Source organism: Oncorhynchus keta, unplaced genomic scaffold, assembly GCF_023373465.1.
Source record: "Oncorhynchus keta strain PuntledgeMale-10-30-2019 unplaced genomic scaffold, Oket_V2 Un_contig_1863_pilon_pilon, whole genome shotgun sequence".
Lineage (NCBI taxonomy): Eukaryota > Metazoa > Chordata > Actinopteri > Salmoniformes > Salmonidae > Oncorhynchus > Oncorhynchus keta.
In genome coordinates, this window is record NW_026281022.1 from 467515 (window position 1) to 485270 (window position 17756).

A 17756-nucleotide genomic window follows, 5' to 3' on the forward strand; every position below is an offset into this window, starting at 1 on the left:
TGTACTGTACCTGTAGGTCCCTGTAGTTGTTGGTACTGTCCCTGTAGGTGTCTGTACTGTACCTGTAGGTGTTGGTACTGTTCCTGTAGGTGTCTATACTGTTCTTGTAGGTGTCTGTACTATACATTTAGGTGTCTGTACTGTACCTGTAGGTGTCTGTACTGTTCCTGTAGGTGTCTGTACTGTACCTGTAGGTGTCGGTACTGTACCTGTAGGTGTCGGTACTGTTCCTGTAGGTGTCTATACTGTTCTTGTAGGTGTCTCTACTGTACCTGTAGGTGTCGGTACTGTTCCTGTAGGTGTCTATACTGTTCTTGTAGGTGTCTCTACTGTACCTGTAGGTGTCTGTACTGTACCTGTAGGTGTCTGTACTGTATCTGTAGGTGTCTGTACGGTACCTGTAGGTGTCGGTACTGTACCTGTAGGTGTCTGTACTGTATCTGTAGGTGTCTGTACGGTACGGTACCTGTAGGTGTCGGTACTGTACCTGTAGGTGTCGGTACTGTACATGTAGGTGTCTGTACTGCACCTGTAGGTGTCTGTACTGTACCTGTAGGTCCCTGTAGTTGTCGGTACTGTCCCTGTAGGTGTCTGTACTGTACCTGTAGGTGTCGGTACTGTTCCTGTAGGTGTCTGTACTGTTCCTGTAGGTGTCTGTACTGTACCTGTAGGTCCCTGTAGTTGTCGGTACTGTCCGTGTAGGTGTCTGTACTGTACCTGTAGGTGTCTGTACTGTACCTGTAGGTGTCTGTACTGTACCTGTAGGTGTCTGTAGTTGTCGGTACTGTCCCTGTAGGTGTCTGTACTGTACCTGTAGGTGTCTGTAGTTGTCGGTACTGTACCTGTAGGTGTCTGTACTGTATCTGTAGGTGTCTGTACTGTACCTGTAGGTGTCGGTACTGTTCCTGTAGGTGTCTGTACTGTACCTGTAGGTGTCGGTACTGTACCTGTAGGTGTCTCTACTGTACCTGTAGGTGTCTGTACTGTACCTGTAGGTGTCGGTACTGTACCTGTAGGTGTCTGTACTGTACCTGTAGGTGTCGGTACTGTACATGTAGGTGTCTGTACTGCACCTGTAGGTGTCTGTACTGTACCTGTAGGTCCCTGTAGTTGTCAGTACTGTCCCTGTAGGTGTCTGTACTGTACCTGTAGGTGTCGGTACTGTTCCTGTAGGTGTCTGTACTGTTCCTGTAGGTGTCTGTACTGTACCTGTAGGTCCCTGTAGTTGTCGGTACTGTCCGTGTAGGTGTCTGTACTGTACCTGTAGGTGTCTGTACTGTACCTGTAGGTGTCTGTACTGTACCTGTAGGTGTCTGTAGTTGTCGGTACTGTCCCTGTAGGTGTCTGTACTGTACCTGTAGGTGTCTGTAGTTGTCGGTACTGTACCTGTAGTTGTCGGTACTGTCCCTGTAGGTGTCTGCACCGTTCCTGTAGGTGTCGGTACTGTTCCTGTAGGTGTCTGTACTGTACCTGTAGGTCCCTGTAGTTGTCGGTACTGTCCGTGTAGGTGTCTGTACTGTACCTGTAGGTGTCTGTACTGTACCTGTAGGTGTCGGTACTGTTCCTGTAGGTGTCTGTACTGTACCTGTAGGTGTCGGTACTGTACCTGTAGGTGTCTGTACTGTACCTGTAGGTGTCGGTACTGTACCTGTAGGTGTCTGTACTGTACCTGTAGGTGTCGGTACTGTACCTGTAGGTGTCTGTACTGTACCTGTAGGTGTCGGTACTGTACCTGTAGGTGTCTGTACTGTACCTGTAGGTGTCGGTACTGTTCCTGTAGGTGTCTGCACTGTTCCTGTGTCTGTAGATGACTGTACTGTTCCTGTTGGTGTCTGCACTGTTCCTGTGTCTGTAGATGACTGTACTGTTCCTGTTGGTGTCTGTAACGTTCTTGTATGTATCTGTACTGTTCCCGCTGGTGTCTGTAGTTGTCTGTACTGTAGTTGCCTGTAGTGTTCCTGTAGGTGGCTGTACTGTACCTGTGTCTGTGTCTGTGTCTGCACTGTTTCTGTATGTGTCTGTATTGCACATGTAGTTGTCTGCACTGTACCTGTGTCTGTAGTGTTCCTGTAGTTGTCTGTACTGTACCTGTAGGTGGCTGTACTGTGCCTGCAGTTGTCAGTACTGTACCTGTAGTTGTCTGTGCTGTACCTGTGTCTGTGGTTGTCTGTGCTGTACCTGTACTGTGTCTGTCTGTACTGTACCTGTAGGTGTCTGTACTGTTCCTATAGGTGTCTGTACTGCACATGTAGTTGTCTGTGCTGTGTCTGTGGTTGTCTGTGCTGTACCTGTATGTGTCTGCACTGTACCTGTATGTGTCTGTACTGTTCCCGCTGTTGTCTGTACTGTACCCGTGTCTGTAGGTTTCTGTACTGTCCTGTAGCTGTCTGTACTGTACCGGTGTCTGTACTGTTCCCGCACGTGTCTGTACTGTTCCTGTATGTGTCTGTACTGTACCTGTAGCTGACTGCACTGTGTCTGTGGTTGTCTGTACTGCTCCTGTGGTTGTCTGTACGGTACCTGCAGGTGTCTGTACTGTTCCTGTAGTTGTCTGTACTGTACTTGTAGGTGTCTGTGCTGTACCTGTAGGTGTCTGTGCTGTACCTGTAGGTGTCTGTGCTGTACCTGTAGGTGTTTGTACGGTACCTGCAGGTGGCTGTACCGTGCCTGCAGTTGTCAGCACTGTACCTGTAGTTGTCTGTGCTGTACCTGTGTCTGTGCTGTACCTGTACTGTGTCTGTCTGTACTGTACCTGTAGGTGTCTGTACTGTTCCTATAGGTGTCTGTACTGCACATGTAGTTGTCTGTGCTGTGTCTGTGGTTGTCTGCACTGTACCTGTATGTGTCTGTACTGTTCCCGCTGTTGTCTGTACTGTACCCGTGTCTGTAGGTTTCTGTACTCTCCTGTAGTTGTCTGTACTGTACCGGTGTCTGTACTGTTCCCGCACGTGTCTGTACTGCTCCTGTATGTGTCTATACTGTACCTGTAGCTGTCTGTACTGTGTCTTGCAGGCTTGTTTTCGAGTTGCTGTGCGTTTTGTTGCCAACCTATTTTGCTACCTGACAACTTTACGGTTTTCACTTTTTAATTACCGTTCATATATTTATTTATTTTTTCCTCAACTTTTTCACTCCGGACGCTTTATCTGGACACGATTCATCAGGACCTCCAACAGCCGAAGCTAAGTAGTAACATTAACATGATGCCTTCTAATTGTAGTCGCTGTACTCGCCTTAAGGCGAGGATAGCTGTGCTACAAGCCCAGCTTCAGACGCAATCGTTAGGCAAGGGTAATTTCAGTGTAGGAAAGGATGAAACAGCGTCTGTGCCACCAGTAAGTACGCTCAACCGGTGTCGCTCATTCAGCGGACAGAAACTTTCAACCGGTTTTCCCCATTAAGTGGAGGTCGGGGTCTGAGACACCGAAGCAACTCTAGTCATTGGCAACTCCATTACCCACAGTATTAGACTTAAAATGAATCATCCAGCGATCATACACTGTTTACCAGGGGGCAGGGCTACCGACGTTAAGGCTAATCTGAAGATGGTGCTGGCTAAAGCTAAAAATGGCGAGTGTAGAGAGTATAGAGATATTGTTATCCACGTCGGCACCAACGATGTTAGGATGAAACAGTCAGAGATCACCAAGTGCAACATAGCTTCTGCGTGCATATCAGCTAGAAAGATGTGTCGGCATCGAGTAATTGTCTCTGGCCCCCTCCCAGTTAGGGGAGTGATGAGCTCTACAGCAGAGTCTCACAACTCAATCGCTGGTTGAAAACTGTTTTCTGCCCCTCCCAAAAGATAGAATTTGTAGATAACTGGCCCTCTTTCTGGGACTCGCCCACAAACAGGACCAAGCCTGACCTGCTGAGGAGTGACGGACTCCATCCTAGCTGGAGGGGTGCTCTCATCTTATCTACCAACATAGACAGGGCTCTAACTCCTCTAGCTCCACAATGAAATAGGGTGCAGGCCAGGCAGCAGGCTGTTAGCCAGCCTGCCAGCATAGTGGAGTCTGCCACTAGCACAGTCAGTGTAGTCAGCTCAGCTATCACCATTGAGACCGTGTCTGTGCCTCGACCTAGGTTGGGCAAAACTAAACATGGCGGTGTTCGCCTTAGCAATCTCACTAGGATAAAGACCACCTCCATTCCTGTCATTACTGAAAGAGATCATGATACCTCACATCTCAAAATAGGGCTACTTAATGTTAGATCCCTTACTTCAAAGGCAATTATAGTCAATGAACTAATCACTGATCATAATCTTGATGTGATTGGCCTGACTGAAACATGGCTTAAGCCTGATGAATTTACTGTTTTAAATGAGGCATCACCTCCTGGTCACACTAGTGACCATATCCCCCGTGCATCCCGCAAAGGCGGAGGTGTTGCGAACATTTACGATAGCAAATTTCAATTTACAAAAAAAAAAATGTCGTCTTTTGAGCTTCTAGTCATGAAATCTATGCAGCCGACTCAATCACTTTTTATAGCTACTGTTTACAGGCCTCCTGGGCCATATACAGCTTTTCTCACTGAGTTCCCTGAATTCCTATCGGACCTTGTAGTCATAGCAGATAATATTCTAATCTTTGGTGACTTTAATATTCACATGGAAAAGTCCACAGACCCACTCCAAAAGGCTTTCGGAGCCATCATCGACTCAGTGGGTTTTGTCCAACATGTCTCTGGACCCACTCACTGTCACAGTTATACGCTGGACCTAGTTTTGTCCCATGGAATAAATGTTGTGGATCTTAATGTTTTTCCTCATAATCCTGGACTATTGGACCACCATTTTATTACGTTTGCAATTGCAACAAATAATCTGCTCAGACCCCAACCAAGGACCATCAAAAGTCGTGCTATAAATTCACAGACAACACAAAGATTCCTTGATGCCCTTCCAGACTCCCTCTGCATACCCAAGGACGCCAGAGGACAAAAATCAGTTAACCACCTAACTGAGGATCTCGATTTAACCTTGCGCAATACCCTAGATGCAGTTGCACCCCTAAAAACTAAAAACATTTCTCATAAGAAACTAGCTCCCTGGTACACAGAATATACCCGAGCTCTGAAGCAAGCTTCCAGAAAATTGGAACGGAAATGGCGCCACACCAAACTGGAAGTCTTTCGACTAGCTTGGAAAGACGGTACCGTGCAGTACCGAAGAGCCCTTACTGCTGCTCGATCATCCTATTTTTCTAACTTAATTGAGGAAAATAAGAACAATCCGAAATTCTTTTTTGATACTGTCGCAAAGCTAACTAAAAAGCAGCATTCCCCAAGAGAGGATGACTTTCACTTTAGCAGTGATAAATTCATGAACTTCTTTGAGGAAAAGATTATGATTATTAGAAAGCAAATTACGGACTCCTCTTTACACCTGCGTATTCCTCCAAACCTCAGTTGTCCTGAGTCTGCACAACTCTGCCAGGACCTAGGATCAAGAGAGACGCTCAAGTGTTTTAGTACTATATCTCTTGACACAATGATGAAAATAATCATGGCCTCTAAACCTTCAAGCTGCATACTGGACCCTATTCCAACTAAACTACTGAAAGAGCTGCTTCCTGTGCTTGGCCCTCCTATGTTGAACATAATAAACAACTCTCTATCCACTGGATGTGTACCAAACTCACTAAAAGTGGCAGTAATAAAGCCTCTCTTGAAAAAGCCAAACCTTGACCCAGAAAATATAAAAAACTATCGGCCTATATCGAATCTTCCATTCCTCTCAAACATTTTAGAAAAGGCTGTTGCGCAGCAAGTCACTGCCTTCCTGAAGACGAACAATGTATACGAAATGCTTCAGTCTGGTTTTAGACCCCATCATAGCACTGAGACGGTACTTGTGAAGGTGGTAAATGACATTTTAATGGCATCGGACCGAGGCTCTGCATCTGTCCTCGTGCTCCTAGACCTTAGTGCTGCTTTTGATACCATCGATCACCACATTCTTTTGGAGAGATTGGAAACCCAAATTGGTCTACACGGACATGTTCTGGCCTGGTTTAGATCTTATCTGTCGGAAAGATATCAGTTTGTCTCTGTGAATGGTTTGTCCTCTGACAAATCAACTGTAAATTTCGGTGTTCCTCAAGGTTCTGTTTTAGGACCACTATTGTTTTCACTATACATTTTACCTCTTGGGGATATTATTCGAAAACATAATGTCAACTTTCACTGCTATGCGGATGACACACAGCTGTACATTTCAATGAAACATGGTGAAGCCCCAAAATTGCCCTCGCTAGAAGCATGTGTTTCAGACATAAGGAAGTGGATGGCTGCAAACTTTCTACTATTAAACTCGGACAAAACAGAGATGCTTGTTCTAGGTCCCAAGAAACAAAGAGATCTTCTGTTGAATCTGACAATAAATCTTAATGGTTGTACAGTCGTCTCAAATAAAACTGTGAAGGACCTCGGAGTTACTCTGGACCCTGATCTCTCTTTTGAAGAACATATCAAGACCATTTCGAGGACAGCTTTTTTCCATCTACGTAATATTGCAAAAATCAGAAACTTTCTGTCCAAAAATTATGCAGAAAAATTAATCCATGCTTTTGTCACTTCTGGGTTAGACTACTGCAATGCTCTACTTTCCGGCTACCCGGATAAAGCACTAAATAAACTTCAGTTAGTGCTAAATACGGCTGCTAGAATCGTGACCAGAACCCAAAAATTTGATCATATTACTCCAGTGCTAGCCTCTCTACACTGGCTTCCTGTCAAAGCAAGGGCTGATTTCAAGGTTTTACTGCTAACCTACAAAGCATTACATGGGCTTGCTCCTACCTATCTCTCTGATTTGGTCCTGCCGTACATACCTACACGTACGCTACGGTCACAAGACACAGGCCTCCTAATTGTCCCTAGAATTTCTAAGCAAACAGCTGGAGGCAGGGCTTTCTCCTATAGAGCTCCATTTTTATGGAACGGTCTGCCTACCCATGTCAGAGACGCAAACTCGGTCTCAACCTTTAAGTCTTTACTGAAGACTCATCTCTTCAGTGGGTCATATGATTGAGTGTAGTCTGGCCCAGGAGTGGGAAGGTGAACGGAAAGGCTCTGGAGCAACGAACCGCCCTTGCTGTCTCTGCCTGGCCAGTTCCCCTCTTTCCACTGGGATTCTCTGCCTCTAACCCTAATCCTGTCTGGGTTGGCGCCCCCCTTGGGTTGTGCCGTGGCGGAGATCTTTGTGGGCTATACTCAGCCTTGTCTCAGGATGGTAAGTTGGTGGTTGAAGATATCCCTCTAGTGGTGTGGGGGCTGTGCTTTGGCAAAGTGGGTGGGGTTATATCCTTCCTGTTTGGCCCTGTCCAGGGGTGTCCTCGGATGGGGCCACAGTGTCTCCTGACCCCTCCTGTCTCAGCCTCCAGTATTTATGCTGCAGTAGTTTGTGTCGGGGGGCTAGGGTCAGTTTGTTATATCTGGAGTACTTCTCCTGTCCTATTCGGTGTCCTGTGTGAATCTAAGTGTGCGTTCTCTAATTCTCTCCTTCTTTCTTTCTCTCTCTCGGAGGACCTGAGCCCTAGGACCATGCCCCAGGACTACCTGACATGATGACTCCTTGCTGTCCCCAGTCCACCTGGCCATGCTGCTGCTCCAGTTTCAACTGACCTGAGCCCTAGGACCATGCCCCAGGACTACCTGACATGATGACTCCTTGCTGTCCCCAGTCCACCTGGCCATGCTGCTGCTCCAGTTTCAACTGTTCTGCCTTACTATTATTTGACCATGCTGGTCATTTATGAACATTTGAACATCTTGGCCATGTTCTGTTATAATCTCCACCCGGCACAGCCAGAAGAGGCCTGGCCACCCCACATATGCTCTCTCTAATTCTCTCTTTCTTTCTCTCTCTCTGAGGACCTGAGCCCAAGGACCGTGCCCCAGGACGACCTGACATGATGACTCCTTGCTGTCCCCAGTCCACCTGACTGTGCTGCTGCTCCAGTTTCAACTGTTCTGCCTTGTTATTATTCGACCATGCTGGTCATTTATGAACATTTGAACATCTTGGCCATGTTCTGTTATAATCTCTATCCAGCACAGCCAGAAGAAGACTGGCCACCCCACATAGCCTGGTTCCTCTCTAGGTTTCTTCCTAGGTTTTGGCCTTTCTAGGGAGTTTTTCCTAGCCACCGTGCTTCTACAACTGCATTGCTTGCTGTTTGGGGTTTTAGGCTGGGTTTCTGTACAGCACTTTGAGATATCAGCTGATGTACGAAGGGCTATATAAATAAAATTTGATTTGATTTGTCTGTGGTTGTCTGTACTGCTCCTGTGGTTGTCTGTACGGTACCTGCAGGTGTCTGTACTGTTCCTGTAGTTGTCTGTACTGTACTTGTAGGTGTCTGTGCTGTACCTGTAGGTGTCTGTGCTGTACCTGTAGGTGTTTGTACGGTACCTGCAGGTGGCTGTACTGTGCCTGCAGTTGTCTGTACTGTACCTGTAGGTGTCTGTGCTGTACCTGTAGTTGTCTGTGCTGTGCCTGTAGTTGTCTGTGCTGTACCTGTGTCTGTGGTTGTCTGTGCTGTACCTGTACTGTGTCTGTCTGTACTGTACCTGTAGGTGTCTGTGCTGCATCTGTAGTTGTCTGTGCTGTACCTGTGTCGGTGGTTGTCTGTGCTGTACCTGTAGTTGTCTGCAGTTGCCTGTACTGTGTCTGTGGTTGTCTGTACTGTACCCGTAGTTGTCTGCAGTTGCCTGTACTGTGTCTGTGGTTGCCTGTACTGTACCTGTAGGTGTCTGTGGTTGTCTATACTGTACCTGTAGTTGTCTGTAGTTGCCTGTACTGTGTCTGTGGTCGGCTGTACTGTACCTGTAGGTGTCTGTACTGTGTCTGTGGTTGGTTGTACTGTACCTGTAGGTATCTGTACTAGAGGTCGGCTGATTAATCTGAATGGCTGATTAATTAGGGCCGATTTCAAGTTTTCATAACAATCGGAAATCAGTATTTTTGGGTGCCGATTTGCAGATTTGTAAATCTTTTTTATACCTTTATTTAACTAGGCAAGTCAGTTAAGAACACATTCTTATTTTCAATGAGGAGGGGCAGAACAACAGACTGTGAGTTGGTGGTAGTCCGCTTTGGGAATACAATTTTGCAATCTTACAGTTAACTAGTCCAATGCAATTAAGACCTGCCTCTCTCTCGTTGCACTCCACAAGGAGACTGCCTGTTAACTAGTTAACTACATATGGTTGATGATATTACTAGATATTATCTAGCGTGTCCTGCATTGCATATAATCTGACTGAGCAGCATACAAGCATCTAAGTATCTGACTGAGCGGTGGTAGGCAGAAGCAGGCACATGAATTCATACAGCACTTTCGTGTGTTTTGCCAGCAGCTCTTCGTTGTGCGTCAAGCATTGCGCTGTTTATGACTTCAAGCATATCAACTCCCCGAGATTAGGCTTGTGTAACCGAAGTGAAATGGCTAGCTAGTTTCCCCTTGTTGCTGGTTCGAGCCCAGGGAGGAGCGAGGAGAGGGACGGAAGCTATACTGTTACACTGGCAATACTAAAGTGCCTATAAGAACATCTAATAGTCAAAGGTTAATGAAATACAAATTGTATAGAGGAACATTATTTTCTTGAGGCTAACTTGATTTTATTGATGTATTATAATAAGTTAAAATATGTGTTCATTCAGTATTGTTGTAATTGTCATTATTAGAAATACATTTGTATAAAAATTGGCCAATTAAATCGGTATTGGCGTTGAAAAATCATAATCGGTCGACCACTAATCTGTACTGTACCTGTAGTTGCCTGTACTGTACCTGTAGTTGTCTATACTGTACCTGTAGTTGTCTGTGCTGTACCCGTGTCTGTGGTTGTCTGTGCTGTACCTGTAGTTGTCTGTACCACATCTTTAGTTGCCTGTACTGTGTCTGTGGGTGGCTGTACTGTACCTGTAGTTGTCTGTACTGTACCTGTAGTTGTCTATACTGTACCTGTAGTTGTCTGTGCTGTACCCGTGTCTGTGGTTGTCTGTGCTGTACCTGTAGTTGCCTGTACTGTGTCTGTGGTTGTCTGTACTGCACCTGTAGTTGTCTGTACCACATCTTTAGTTGCCTGTACTGTGTCTGTGGGTGGCTGTACTGTACCTGTAGGTGTCTGTACTGTGCCTGTGGTTGTCTGTACTGTGTCTGTGGTTGTCTGTACTGTACCTGTGTCTGGGTGACTGTGAGTTGGTGGTAATCCTTACAGGGAGGTGCAGCCTGTTGACTGATCTCATACAAATACTCTGAGAGGAGAGAAGACATGATCTCTATACTACTAACACACGCAGCATCAGAAACTTTCATATGATATTTTGTGTGCGTGTGTGAAGGAGCTGGCAGACAAGGAGGGTGTGGGAGTGGGTGTCATGTGTGCCAACACTGTTTTCAGGACCTACTGTTTGCCAGTTCAACTCTTTGCTGAGTTACGAGGTACAATAAGTACATAGCCATGGGTTTGTCTAGGCTTGAGTGTGTGGTGTGGTTGAGGGGAAGGGTGAACGTGTGATATTACCCAGCACTCATTTCCTGACGACTCAAACTGAATTCTTCCACTGTTCTACGTTCGCTACATGCTTGAATCTGAGACTGCCATTGTTGAAGTCATTAGTGGTGACGTCAAAATGAAAGGTCATGTACAACACAAAGTTGTCAGTGATTGTATTATCTCTAATCAAGCAGAGTATCAAAGCCAATGACAAATTTTCACAACAATACTTTACCCACATGTGTTCTGGCTTTGCTCCAACCCATCGGTTTCTGGGACCAATCAGAGTGTTTAGAATGTGTTTGCGTTCTAGAAATCGCCAGGGAGGTACTCAGATCCAGACTAATTGCAGAGAATAAACTTACATCCATGGGCGTGGCGTAGCATTTGGCCGGAGCAAGGAGTTTGGGTTGCCAGGCAACAGCAGTCATTGTTTACAAAAATGTCAACATTTAACATTTACATTTAAGTCATTTAGCAGACGCTCTTATCCAGAGCGACTTACAAATTGGTGCATTCACCTTATGACATCCAGTAGAACAGTCACTTTACAATAGTGCATCTAAATCTTAAGGGGGGGGTGAGAACGATTACTTATCCTATCCTAGGTATTCCTTAAAGAGGCACTGTGCTCCTTCTGCTCAACTTCTCCTAACCAGTTTCTCAACCACAACTCTTTCTGTTCCGCCTTCCACACGTTTTTACTCTGTATCCGGGCCATTTCTAAGTTTTGAGGGGAACTGAGGGGGAAATAAAAGGCTTCTAGTCATAGTGGGTGTCATATGTGTCAACAATGTTTTCAGACCTGTTTGCCAGTTCAACTCTTTGCTGAGTTACGAGGTACATTAAGTGGCCATGGGTTTGTCTAGGATTGAAAGTGTGAGTAGATGTGTGTGTGTGTGTATGTGGTTGAGGGGTAAGCTGAGAAATCTAGAGCTTAAATGTGTGATATTGCCCAGCACTCATTTACAATAATGTCAAGGCACCTTCTGTTCAACTTCTCCTAACCAGTCTCCCAACCACAACTCTTTCTGTTCCGCCTTTCACACGTTCTTACTCTGTATCTGGGTCGTCTCTCATATTTGAGAGGAAGTGATGGGGAAATAAGAAGCTGGGAAATACCAAAGACTACAAAATGTCCACCCTGTTTGATTTTTGTGATATTTAATTGATACAAATGTTATTGGAGATTTACACATTTGGAGCAAAAGGAATCACAAGCAAAAATCAAATCTACATTTCATTCCGAAAACCTGTCCCCTCTGTTCGTCCCTCTATCCTTTGCTTTGCACAGTTGACTATTTCAAAATGTCTAAAGTACTGAATGGCGCTGCCCATGCTAAAAGAGCTTTTGGGCACTAGAGTCCTCTATCTATCTCTATGAGAAAGCCCTCAGTGGCGTGTCAAAGCAGCCATTAGTGCACATATATAAAGATGAGTCAAAGATTTTCTACCTCCATGGTAGAAACCTAAATATCACTTGAGCTGTGTTCGAATACTCATCCTAACCGCATTAACCGTACTATTTGTGACGTGAATTGAGTATATAGTATTGTAATGACCTGACTAGATCATAAATGAACAATTGTCCAGACAGAGGCTTGAGTTTACGAATTGACGGTTTATTACACCAACTTTACACAGGCTACTGTTTGGGCCGTAGCACACGCCAAATAGATGACAGATAATCCACAAGCCAATCGTGACCTTCTCTTGTGAAACCCAGACGTAAGAGAGAGAGAACAAAGGCTGAACCTGGTCTTAACTTCCAATGCTCCACCCCCCTGCCCAACCCCCCTCCACGCCACTCCGCCAACCACCAGGATGCCCGGCATCAGAACATTCCAGGCATTCCCGTGATTGGCAGATAGCAGGTTGATTGACAGGTCGGACCCCGCGAATACCGGGTACTGGTCAGTACAACACAACCACCTCCTAGCCTAACACATAACACACAGCTGTCTGTGCGGGTCGCTACAGTATGCTTATTGGTCATAGTATGGATATAGTTAGTATGCCAAAAGTTCCCAGATGTCATACTAAATTCACCAAAATATGAAGTATACACACGGAGGACACTATTTCTGTACCTCAGGGCCCCTAATGCAATTCTTCAGGAAATGGGCGTGGCTTCACATCGTTTTCCGATATGAAGATAATGGCGGAAAATATGCAGCCGAAGTACGAGAGGGGATACAAATTCATTGTTTGAACTATTTAAGACAAATGTTAAGCAACGTAATAAAGTAATGATTTTTCAAATAAGTTACTTTACACGTTATGTTGGCTGACAATTTGTTAGCTATGCTGTCCTTACGAACCATATTGCATATCATTACAACAGTATGTATGTTAGCTACCTAACGTTAGTTGGCTACTAATTTATACATCAAATTTGCCAGTCCTTCTGTAGCTCAGTTGGTAGAGCATGGCGCTTGTAACGCCAGGGTCGTGGGTTCGATTCCCGGGACCACCCATACGTAGAATGTATGCACACATGACTGTAAGTCGCTTTGGATAAAAGCGTCTGCTAAATGGCATATATTATTATTATTATTATTAACTATAGGCTAACTAACTACCCAAAGTTTATTGACTTGATTATTCCCGTCATTCTTAGCTTAGCTATATGGTATAGTCGTTGTGCGTTCTCATTCGGGTGCTTTTGTGAATTCGCTCTGGCTATCTACTCCGACTTCAAAGGATCCTGTCTGTCTGGTGCCTAGTGTGCTTATGTCTGCATAACGAGGAAGTAGGAAAAAAACATGATTAAAATGGTGTCCAAATAAATAAAAAAATCTAAATATACACATTACGAGATATTTGACAAAATAGAAAGACACACATATCTCACTATATATACACACAGGAAACAATGGGACGACCTCAGAGTTCCATGAGTAATATTTTGTTGTTGTTTACATTTGAACTGCAAACGTGTCTTATTGCCAACAACATCAAAACAGACATTGTGACATAGAACGTTCGGAAGGTGAGTTGGTGCTCAATACATTTACATTTAAGTAATTTAGCAGACGCTCTTATCCAGAGCGACTTAGAACTAATAGGAGCTGGCAGGGTGAAAAATGTCCTAAAATTGGGCCTGTTTTTTTCGTGATTACTTCAAAACTATGGCAAGCAGCTGGGGCATATGGTAATATTACGAAACTGGGCTCCATGACGGATGTGATTAACTAGTTTTTATCAGAAAAAAGCATTGTTAAAAATGTCATGTGTCCAGCCTGTTACTGTCACCAACGCTCTGGATAACATGAACACTGACAAAGCAGGTCTGCTCGGGCGAGTAAAATGGTCAGTGGGCTCATTTGAGTCTGGAAGTAGCTAGCAAGCTAGCCAACGTTAGCTTGGGTGCCATTGTAAGGTCAGAACGCTCAAATGAAATCAAAGTTTGTCACATGCGCCAAATACAACAGGTGTAGGTAGACCTTACAGTGAAATGCTCACTTATAGGCTCTAAACAATAGTGCAAAAAAGGTATTAGGTGAACAACAGGTAAGTAAAAAAAACAGTAAAAAACAGTAGCGAGGCTATAAAAGTAGCGAGGCTATATACAGACACCGGTTAGTCAGGCTGATTGCGGTAGTATATACACGTGTAGATATGGTTAAAGTGACTATGCATATATGATGAGCAGCAGTAGCGTAAAAGAGGGGTTAGTGGGTGGCGGGACACAATGCAGATATCTCGGTTAGCCAATGTGAGGGAGCACTGGTTGGTCGGGCCAATTGAGGTAGTATGTACATGAATGTATAGTTAAAGTGACTATGCATATATGATAAACAGAGAGTAGCAGAGTGGTTGGGAGGGGCACACAATGCAGATAGTCCGGGTAGCCATTTGATGACCTGTTCAGGAGTTTTATGGCTTGGGGGTAAAAACTGTTGAGAAGCCTTTTTGTCCTAGACTTGGTACTCCCAAGTACGAAACGCTCTGAATTTACGAACGGAAAATCTGACAAAGTTCTGAATTTACGAGCGAACTCTGGCACTCCAGATGGAATTTAATAACGCACCCAAATTCGTAAAATGTCTAACTAGTAATTTGTCATGGTTGCATAGCAACAGCATCAACTTCTGGTAGACACGCGAAGAACTCAACAGGAAACAATGGGAAGACCTGAGTTCCATGATAGCCTGAGCAGAAACGAAACTTCTTCTTAGCCAAAAGGACGAGAAGGATACTGTTCGTTTACAGTATGCTAAAATGAACTAATAGTATATACTCATTAAGTATGTAGTACACAGTATGTTAGTATGGGTTTTCGAACACAGCCTTGGTGCTTGCCCCAGTTTACTCTATTTACAAAACGCCGACAATGTGCATTGTCCTGGGCTGCAAACCACCAGTTTCCACACGTTTCCAAAAGACTACATCGTATTCCGAAAATTGGTGAGATTCGCCTCCTTACACGAGAATGGCGTGTTGAACGGCACTCGGATACGCGAGGCTCATTTCAGCAAAGAATGTTTTCGACTCCATACACCGAGAAAGTGATTGTTGTGGGATGACGCGGTTCCCACGATTTGTCCCAGCGATAGCCCGAGCAGAACCGATACTTCTTCACTTTATGTTAACCAAAATGACGAGAAGAAGCAACACAGACCGAACCAAGAAGTTCAGGATAGACCACGCGTGGATTATTCTGTTATCCAGAACAGCAGGGACCCGAAACGGTGAGTAGAGAGTTAATGATGGAGGCTACGTCACGACAACGTGCTGAGCGTCACTTCTGATAAACCAAGGAAAGGCTCCCGAGGAAAAACTGTTACATTTGAGCAGATATTTGCTATTTCATCAAATTAAACGAACAACAATCAGGCATAATCTCTATAGTCACGGAAATATGGAATGTGTGTTTCATTGGCTTTTTGAGAATTGATAGGTGAGTTAAAATGTACATTTTCGAACGAACTATGTGCTATTGTTTACACAGTAAACTAGCTTGAGTTCGGCTAAATCTATTTGGGAATGAACTAGCATACTTTCATTCTGTGAACATGGCTGGAATTATGCCTCTACAATGTCGGATGTGAATCTAGATTAAACTAGTGTCAAATGTTGACACCTGCACACTCAATGTTGTTAGTGATAAAGATTTCCTGATGTACAGATGTGCTACAATGCTAGCTTGTAAATTTGTATGCATTTGGACAACTGTTAAGTTACGTTGTCATTACTAATGTATTACTAACAGCACTTATGTATTACATACATTCAGTCGTATTCAAATAAACAACAATCAATAATTAAAACGGCAAGTTTTTCACTCCCCTCTGTGTCCAGTGAGCTCCAGTCAATGGATGCCGTGGTGGAGGCTAAGGAGTCAGAGACAGCCATGACGGGGTTTAAGGAGTCAACGGAAGCCACAATGGACGTTAAGGAGTCAATTTCAGCCGCCATGGACGTGAAGGAGTCCATGCCAGTCATGATTGAAGTTAATGAGTCAGAGTCAAAAGAAGCTGTTGTGGACATTAAGGAGTCACAGGGAGCTGTTATGGAACTCAAGAGGCAGTCTTCCTCCTCTGGCAGCCAGGGGCGGGACAGAGACCGGGAGTCGGACAGCTATCTCCAGCACCTCCAGTGTCCCCACTGTCTGCTCCAGTGTAAGAGCCACTGCAGCTACCTCATCCACATCGCTAAGATCCATCCAAGCCGCTTGGATGACACGCCTGTGGGTCGCCTGGGCAACGCCATCTTCTACCAGCGCACAGCACGGCTGTTCCACTGCAGCTTGTGTTTCCACACGGCCAGGGAGTTCCCTCGCCTCTACGACCACCTGCTCACCTGCCACTGCCTCTCTGGGAAGGGCCAGGGTGAGGAGGGAGAAGGGGATGAGCGTAGGGGGGAGGGGGGAGAAGAACAGGAAGGTATCAGTGTAGACGTGCTTTCAAAAGACAGTAGTCATCCTCCCAGTGAGCCCAAGGCAGAAGAGGAGGATGAGGACAAAGGAGGTGTGAAGCAAGAGGAGGAAGGTAGGAAAAGAGGACTAGAGGAGATGGAGGGAGGCGAGGACAATGAAGAGGACTCCCGCTCAGCCGGCAGCCCCATGAAACGAAAAATAAGCCCTACGGCAGGCAGTGAGGAAGATGATCATGATGAAGAGGAAGAGGAGCTACAGACCAACAACAACAAAAAAAGTGACAAACACAAAAAGCAGGAAGAGGCCTTCCTGACCAAATATATCCAGCGCCAGGGGGGTCGCTACAACTGTCGCCTGTGTGGCAAGCGCTCCAAGATGAAGGGCCATGCCATCCACCACGTGAGCTACAAGCACGACGTGCCCAAACCTTACTGCTGTAAAGAGTGTAGCAAGGCCTTCATACTAGAGTATTCGCTACTCAACCATATCTACCACAACCACAGACAGGGCATGTACCGCTGTCTCTTCTGCCCCTTCAGCTCTGACGTGGTGTGGGGCATAAAACGTCATGGCAACCGCTGCAATGCCCGAAGCGGGGAGGGGGAGGAGGGGGAGGGCAGCAATGGAGAAGAGTGATTGGTTAATGGTTGCTAACACATACTGTACCTTCGTAATCAGGAGAAGGGACTTCAGGCCTACATTATCTAAGTTCTAGAATCTCTTTGCATTGTGCATCTACTTGGCTAGTAACCCTAGGTACAGTAGATTCCACTGTCACAGAGGTGTAGATTCTCAGTGAAGTATGTATTTACTTCCTCTGTACACACAGTGATGAAGAATGAGGTACTTTGTCATTCTGTAGACTTTTCCTGATATACTGGAGCTGATGGACTCAAATGTAGAATATGTACTTTGTGAACTCAAAAAACAGCATTAATATGTACATGACAGCTGTTGATGACTCATAATGCTACACAATGAAACTATCAAACTGACAAAAACATGTTTTTTGTGTGTTTTTTACCTGCCTTTGTATTGTCTTTATTACATGGGATGTGTTTGTCTCTTTGAAAACAATACAATAAAAATAATACATCAATTTTAGGTACAATTTAGGCGACTTCCTCTGTTATAGAAGTCTTGACACACACCCACACCTGCAGCACAGGAGGTGTGAAACAGTTTGTTTCCTGTCCTGCAGGTGTGTGTGTGTGTGTTTGGGGCTGTTCCTTACCTCTCCACTGTGGTTTCATGAACTAACAGGTTTTTTGTTGTGAGTAGGCTACAGCAGTGTCTCACAACCCATTCTGGTATTTCATACACTGAACAAAAATAAATGCCACATGTAAAGTGTTGGTCC

General features: G+C 45.0%; 1 protein-coding gene across 3 annotated transcripts; it reads left to right on the forward strand.

Moving 5' to 3' along the window:
• The first annotated feature begins 13580 nt into the window (after positions 1-13580).
• LOC118379629 (chromosome alignment-maintaining phosphoprotein 1-like) lies at positions 13581-17500 on the forward strand. Of its 3 annotated transcripts, none has more exons than XM_035766651.2 (2): positions 13581-14266; positions 15820-17500. In XM_035766651.2, the coding sequence occupies exon 2, from the start codon at positions 15833-15835 to the stop codon at positions 17030-17032; it is 1200 nt and encodes a 399-aa protein (XP_035622544.2). In that variant the 5' UTR covers positions 13581-14266; positions 15820-15832; the 3' UTR covers positions 17033-17500. The 3 variants fall into 3 exon arrangements, with proteins under 3 accessions (XP_035622544.2, XP_052359984.1, XP_052359983.1); XM_052504024.1 differs by lacking the exon at positions 13581-14266 and adding an exon at positions 14303-15209; XM_052504023.1 differs by lacking the exon at positions 13581-14266 and adding an exon at positions 15232-15418.
• Positions 17501-17756: the final 256 nt, after the last annotated feature.

Bases quoted from the DNA above. Each gene is read 5' to 3' on its own strand.
- LOC118379629 (XM_035766651.2), top strand. From the start codon at position 15,833: ATGGATGCCGTGGTGGAGGCTAAGGAGTCAGAGACAGCCATGACGGGG.